We start from the raw sequence: 6,539 nt of genomic DNA, 5'->3' as shown, positions 1-6,539 counted from the left end.
GTGAGACATTCCATAATGAGGCCACGGATTTGGCTTAAATCAAGCATGTTTTCTTTGATGTAAGCAACATCTTTCTGCAATTCTGCCAATTGGATTCCCTGATCTTTGATTGTATTTTCTGTTGTCTGCATACGTGAGTCCATCATGAAAGGGGGAAGCGGTAGGTCAGACCAATTGTTAGGTCTTCGGGGAGGACAGAAGGGGAAAGGGCATTATTCGTCCCTGAAGTTTATTGAATTTGAAAGAAAATGAGTACACAAAGGAGACTACTCCTTTCACGCTGGAATTTGTCCAGTTGGGAAACTAACCAAAAAGAATAATCCCCTCCCCCAGCCTAAACAAGGGCTATTTAAAGAGGACCTAAACTAACTAATTGTTACCGAAAACCTAACTAATAGGTCAAAGGATAAAATAAGTTTAATTCCTATTTGTACCCTTCTTCCTATATACACTTTTAACTTCCTATTTGTATCTTGTTGTTCCTGCTGTCTAACAAGTTTTGAGTACCTTGCCTTACTCTATATAAGAATCATAATGCACTAACGCGATTATAAGAAAACAAGTAATGTTTGCTTATTCATGCGTATATACATTCCACAAGTCAGGGTACTTTCCATTTTCTTGGAATGGGATGTGAAAGGCTCAAATATTCATTATCCTTAATGGAGGAATGAATCAAACTCCTCAAAAGTCATTATTTATTTTCTGTAGTCTTCATGTATACCAGTATCAGAACACTGTCCATATCTTAAAAAATTTGTCTTTTGTTTCACTTAACCAAGAGGAATATATAAGAGAAGAAAATAAAAAGGTAAAAATGAATAAGTTTCTCGCGTAAGTTAAGTTAAAATTAATTTATGTATTTGAACTTTTTATCTGACCTCTCTAAAAGTTGAAATGCATATGTAAATTTTAACTTATAATTTAAGTTTAATTATGTTTTCTATCTTCTTTTTTCTTCTTATAAGTACTTCTAAACAGGGTGTTAATCATGAGAATTGCATTATTAAAGAAAAATGACTAGTAACTAATAAGCATCATCTTGACTTCAAAAGACAGTTGGCTTAGATGAATGTCCAATCTGACCGAGGATTAGAATACACCGTATTAAGGTGTTAAATTATGACCGAGAACATAAAAGGGGCGAAAAATGTAACATTCTATTGATCTAACTTGATGAAAAATCATTTACCTTATTCGAAGAACAATTAACAATAGTTTAAAGTCAATTATCCTTAAAGAATGCCATCATAGGATCATAAATCATTTGATTAGCATTAACACCCATAGCATAATCAAGGTGAGCATAATCCTCCTTAAACAATACCACGAGCTTGTTCCCATCATGATCTTTGAGGTCATTGAGCAAAACCTGCAAATCCTTTACATCAGATAGCATGTCTTGCCCTCCATTGCTTAGAAAAAGCGGAAATTCATTTGGTATTTCGGTCATGTCATAAGGAGGAGGAACTGGTTGTCCATAGTTCTGCATATTTTGTTCTTGAACATCATAATCATACTTTGCTATATTTCCTGTTCTGATCACTAACCAAATCCATAGGAAGAAACATCAACAAGAAATTATGTACGAACTAGTACTCCCAATCAGAAAGAGTTTAATGACTGCATCTACAAACTATGTATCATCAGTGTAAAAACTTCTACACTATCAACTAATCAAAAATTATCGTTAGTTTGTTTTTTAAAGTACTTAATGTAAAAGTAAACATACATACCATATTGATAGTTTGTGATTGAATAATTATGTAAAATTGTTTTATACTGTTAGTATATAGGCTACTTTCTCAATCAAAATAGTTAAATTATTATGCATTGTCAGGGGAGAAGCTTTTACCTTGTCTAGTAATAAAAAAATTACCTTTATTTTAATGGTTATGCATCAAAGAAATGCTTCAAAATAAATGATACTTGGCCACACACAGAAAAAATGTTGCTTACTAGTAGACTTACTTTGAGATAGATGGATCAAATTCTTGGTTGCTGTTGGCTGTGGTTCATGATCAAGAAAGACATCTATTCTGGACGAATTTATGCAGCAATTTGGACCTAAAATTTCAGGATAAGCAATACCAAAATAATGTCAATATCTGCAGGAACCAGAATGATACATGCATAAAATGAAAATTTTGATTCATGGACATGCTAGTAATATTTATAGCACCTGTGAAAGGTGTTATTAGCTTTAAGCAGTTCATGTGTAGAGTATTGCAGATGTCTTCCACAAATTTTGCTTCAACTTGCCTGCTCATTTGGAAACATTGCTACTATTGAATTTCTTTTAGGTTTCTTTTATATATGAAGTTAACTCTTGTGCACTCAAACACTTTGCATGAAGAGATTGTAGATTTCCAAGGTTTAGGTTTTACTGTTACCCGTTTGGAATAAATTCGCGGAGTCCTAACCAGTACACAGCCTGATATATTAAGAAAAAGGAAAGTATTTTCAACAAGTCAAATTGTATTCAATAGATATTTTAATGCTCAACTAAATGATCTTCTATTTCTCACATCAGCTATAAATGATTCAGCAGCAATTTTAATTGGTAGCGATGTAATCTGATTCATATGAGCAGTTGGGCCAAGTAATGCAGCTGATCTCAACATGTTCAGCACTTGTCCTTGAGAGAAAGCAGCTAAAGCCATTAAAGCTCCCTGAAATTTCATTATTGTTAAATATACAAACACTAGATAGAAATGTAAAAGTTTAATTTAACCACATTTTTAGTCTCTAATCTCAATTATTGTTTTAATCCTCATACTTCAAAAGTTTAATTTTTGAGTTACTGTATCAAAATCACTAGGATTTGGTGTTAGCCATCCTATGTACACGTTGGTTTTGGTCTTTATACCAAGAACCAATTCCTATTTTTTTTGAAACTTCAAAAACCAACCTTTTAAAGTGCAAGAACCAAAATTAAGATGAAAAAAATAGGTTAAGTTGTACTTTTGGTCTCTCTGTAATATCAAATCCACAATTTTGACCACTTTATTTTTAAATCCACAATTTTAATCCCTTAATTTTATAAAATTTGCAATTTTAATTCTTAATCCACAATTTTAATCCCTTAATTTTATAAAATTTGCAATTTTAATTCTTTCATTAAATGTTCATCCGTTGATCTTTAAAATTGTAATGTCACTATGACCTAATATTATATGAAACAATAATTAACATTTAACAATAATTAAGTTAAATTGTACTTTAGTTCTCATTTTACTATTTTTATGAATTAAAAGTAAAATTTAACCTGAATATTATTAAATAAGTTTAAATATATTTTTAGTTCTTCAAATTTAAAAACTGCTCTTTAGTTCTTGTAATTTCAGAAAATCTTGTTTTAGTCCATATATTCAAATTTTGTTAGAAAAATTGTTAAATATTATCTCATAAAATCTAGCTACTAGTATCTTGTTAGTAAAAATATCACAGTAAATCCAATTAATATTGCATAATTATTTCAATCTATCACTTTCAAATATATTATTAACGTGACTTGAGGGACCAAAACAAAATTTTTGAAAATTATGAGGACTAAAAATAAAAATTTAAATTTGAGGGACCAAAAATAAATTTACTCTTAATTTAAGAAATTATAAACATATTTAAGCATATTAAATATTAACTATTATGTCATCTACTTAATGTAAAATTATGGTCAACTTTATAATTTAATGATCAATGAATACAGATTTAATAAAGAGACCAAAATTGCAGATTTTATAAAATTGAGAGACTAAAATTACAAATTTAAAAATAGAAAGATCAAAATTATGAATTTAATATTATAAAGGGACAAAAATGTAATTTAATAAAAAGTATTATAGGAACTAAAAATGTATTTAATATGACATGTGAAAATCTAGAAACACTAACAAAATGAAATTAAGAACTCACCAAGGAATAACCTACATAGTGCACTTTCTGACCAGTTTGGTTGTACACATATTGGACAAAAGCAGGAAGATCATAACTAGCCAATTCATCCCATGACCAATCCCAATAAGCCTACACATGAATGAATAAATCAGCTATCCATAAGGGCTGCTATATCAAAGTCTGAAAACTAAAATGCATGTATCTCATAAGGGAAAGAACCATGTCATTAGGATCAAGTGATGTGTGCCCGCTGCTATATTTGGTCCCACGAGTATTGGCAAGCCACACATCATATCCATTGTCTGCTAAGATAAATCCCAGTGATTCATCTGGAAGATTGAACAGCCATGTTATAGCATCCTGAAATCACACAACACAAGTTATCTTAGTTCAACACTCACATTGTTGCCTCTACATTTTTATTCTATTTTCTAATCAGAATTAAAATTTTACTTCGACAAAACTTACATGTAGTTCCATAGTATTTTTGGTGTTATTTTCCTATTAGAATTGTAGTTTTATCTTATTAATCCACATAATTAAGATTTGAGTTAAAGGTTAATATGGATCACCAAAGTAAAACTTCAATTATATATGATCAGAGAATAACACTAGAAACACCTTCGCAATTACTTCTAATTGAATTAATGTTTAGTCTCTACAATGTTTTTAAGCAGTTCCATAAGTATTTTTAGTGGTTAAACTCTAATCAGAATTGAAGTTTTACCTTACTAATCCTCATTATTAAGGTTTGTATGAAAAATTTATATTAATTCTGATGAAAATAACCCGAAAAGCATCTACTGAACTACTTAAAATCTTAGTAAACAAACATGTTTTCTTCTCTTATGTATCTGTCCATGCATGATGCATCAACACAACTTACAGCAAAGATACCATGTTGTAACAGCACCGGCGGCTTGTCGGCTTTCTTGCCGGACCGCCCTACCGGCATCCTCTGCAGGCTCAAGATGTAGCCATCCTCAGTTGTAACCTGGCTCCAACAAGAAAAGAAACTCCCTATCATGCCTTCATAATCAATGACAGGTGCATGCCACAACCATGTATAGTAACATATACCTTATGTTCTTCACATGTGTAACCTTGTGTCTCTACCATGGTTTTGCATATACCATCAATATCATCAACAACTGGATAGGATGTTAGCCATTCATTGTTTTGGTGAAGTGTTTTCCTCCCTTGAGTTGCTGTTATGCAAAGCAAGACTATTGAAAACAGGATAATAACTGCAGTGTTGGCCATTGCCAATGTGTTAGGTTCATTGCATTATATCTCACATTTTTATAGCTATTGCCAAGCATAGACAAAGTTGAAGAGGCTAGTGCATGCTAATAGTTGCAACATGATATTTTTATGGTCATGTTCTGATTACCATATATTCAATGTTCATTGCTAAGTGAGCGTTGATCAAGGCATGGTAATATGGTATGGATGGTTGATCACTACGCAATTCTATTGCAATTAATGTATTTTTTGTATGGCATGATGTGACTGCTAAGTTCCCATATTCTCATACTTGTTGAGGAATATGTTTCTTCTTTGTTGTGTTGATACATTTTCAATTTTGACATTTATTAAGCAACGTAATCTGCATTAGTACAATTGAAGGGTCATAAAAGACACTTAAATAACAATTGGTGTTTGGACTTGAATCATTTAATGGCTAAGTTTGATAAGTAATTTTTATAATAATTATCTTAAAAGTCATATTACCTTTTATTATTTATATTAGTCGTTTAAAATTATTTTATACAAATTTAAAATGTATTAAATTTTTTAGTAAATTATATTTTTTCTCTTTAAAGAGATACAAATGTTACATTACCCTCTCATCTTATGTTAAAAATTACAAACCCATCTCTAGACAGATTCTGATGTATTACACTTTACCCATTTTTTAAATTTTCATTAAAGTTCTATTAACTTCTGTTACAAAAGAATTATGTCCAAAACATTCTTTATACTAATATCTCATCGGAGATGTAAATATTACACAATCCTCTCTTCTTATAAACATTTTTCTTTTTATAAACATTTTTTCCCATAAAAGTTTAACAGTAACAATATATTTCTTAATTTACATATTTAATTATTATTTTAAAAATTATTATAAATTTTACTAAAATTAACTATATATATCTTCAAAAAATATTTTCATTATTATCTTTACAAAAATATTTTTAAAGTTACATATCAAAACAAAAACTATATATATATATATATATATATATAATTATAATAAAAACAAATACATGTGTTAAGATATTATTTAATCAATATAGTGAATGTAATATTCTTTTTTATAAAAAATTAAATAAAATAATATTTTCATTATATAGTATTAATTATATAAATATATGTTAAATTAATATATTGTTTAATTGATGTTACTAATAAAATATTTAAATAACATATAAATAAATTAGTTTTTTTATGATAAAATATTATTTATTATATTTAATTAATGTAATGCTAAAATATGTATATTAAATATATAATTTTTAAATAAATATGTTTATATTAACAATTTATTATTAAATAAAATATAGTTATTATAAAATTTAATATATATATATATATATACACGTGTGTTAATTTATATCATATATATTGACACATAT

At 28.7% G+C, this 6,539-nt stretch overlaps 1 protein-coding gene across 2 annotated transcripts; it reads right to left on the bottom strand.

The window, feature by feature from the left end:
- Positions 1 to 1,090: 1,090 nt before the first annotated feature.
- On the bottom strand, positions 1,091 to 5,274 carry LOC109788920 (triacylglycerol lipase 2). Of its 2 annotated transcripts, none has more exons than XM_083065443.1 (9): positions 4,978 to 5,274; positions 4,784 to 4,891; positions 4,117 to 4,257; positions 3,931 to 4,026; positions 2,529 to 2,672; positions 2,394 to 2,434; positions 2,183 to 2,262; positions 1,972 to 2,067; positions 1,091 to 1,545 (listed from the first exon to the last, which is right to left on the bottom strand). In XM_083065443.1, the coding sequence occupies exons 1-9, from the start codon at positions 5,158 to 5,160 to the stop codon at positions 1,226 to 1,228; spliced, it is 1,209 nt and encodes a 402-aa protein (XP_082921569.1). In that variant the 5' UTR covers positions 5,161 to 5,274; the 3' UTR covers positions 1,091 to 1,225. The 2 variants fall into 2 exon arrangements, with proteins under 2 accessions (XP_082921569.1, XP_020203373.1); XM_020347784.3 differs by having other exon boundaries at positions 3,916 to 4,026; positions 4,978 to 5,273.
- Positions 5,275 to 6,539: the final 1,265 nt, after the last annotated feature.

The sequence above is a fragment of the Cajanus cajan genome, chromosome 10 (assembly GCF_000230855.2).
Source record: "Cajanus cajan strain Asha chromosome 10, NIPB_CcT2T_4, whole genome shotgun sequence".
Lineage (NCBI taxonomy): Eukaryota > Viridiplantae > Streptophyta > Magnoliopsida > Fabales > Fabaceae > Cajanus > Cajanus cajan.
The sequence above is the reverse complement of the archived record's forward strand: the minus strand, read 5'-3'. Positions and strand labels throughout refer to the sequence as shown.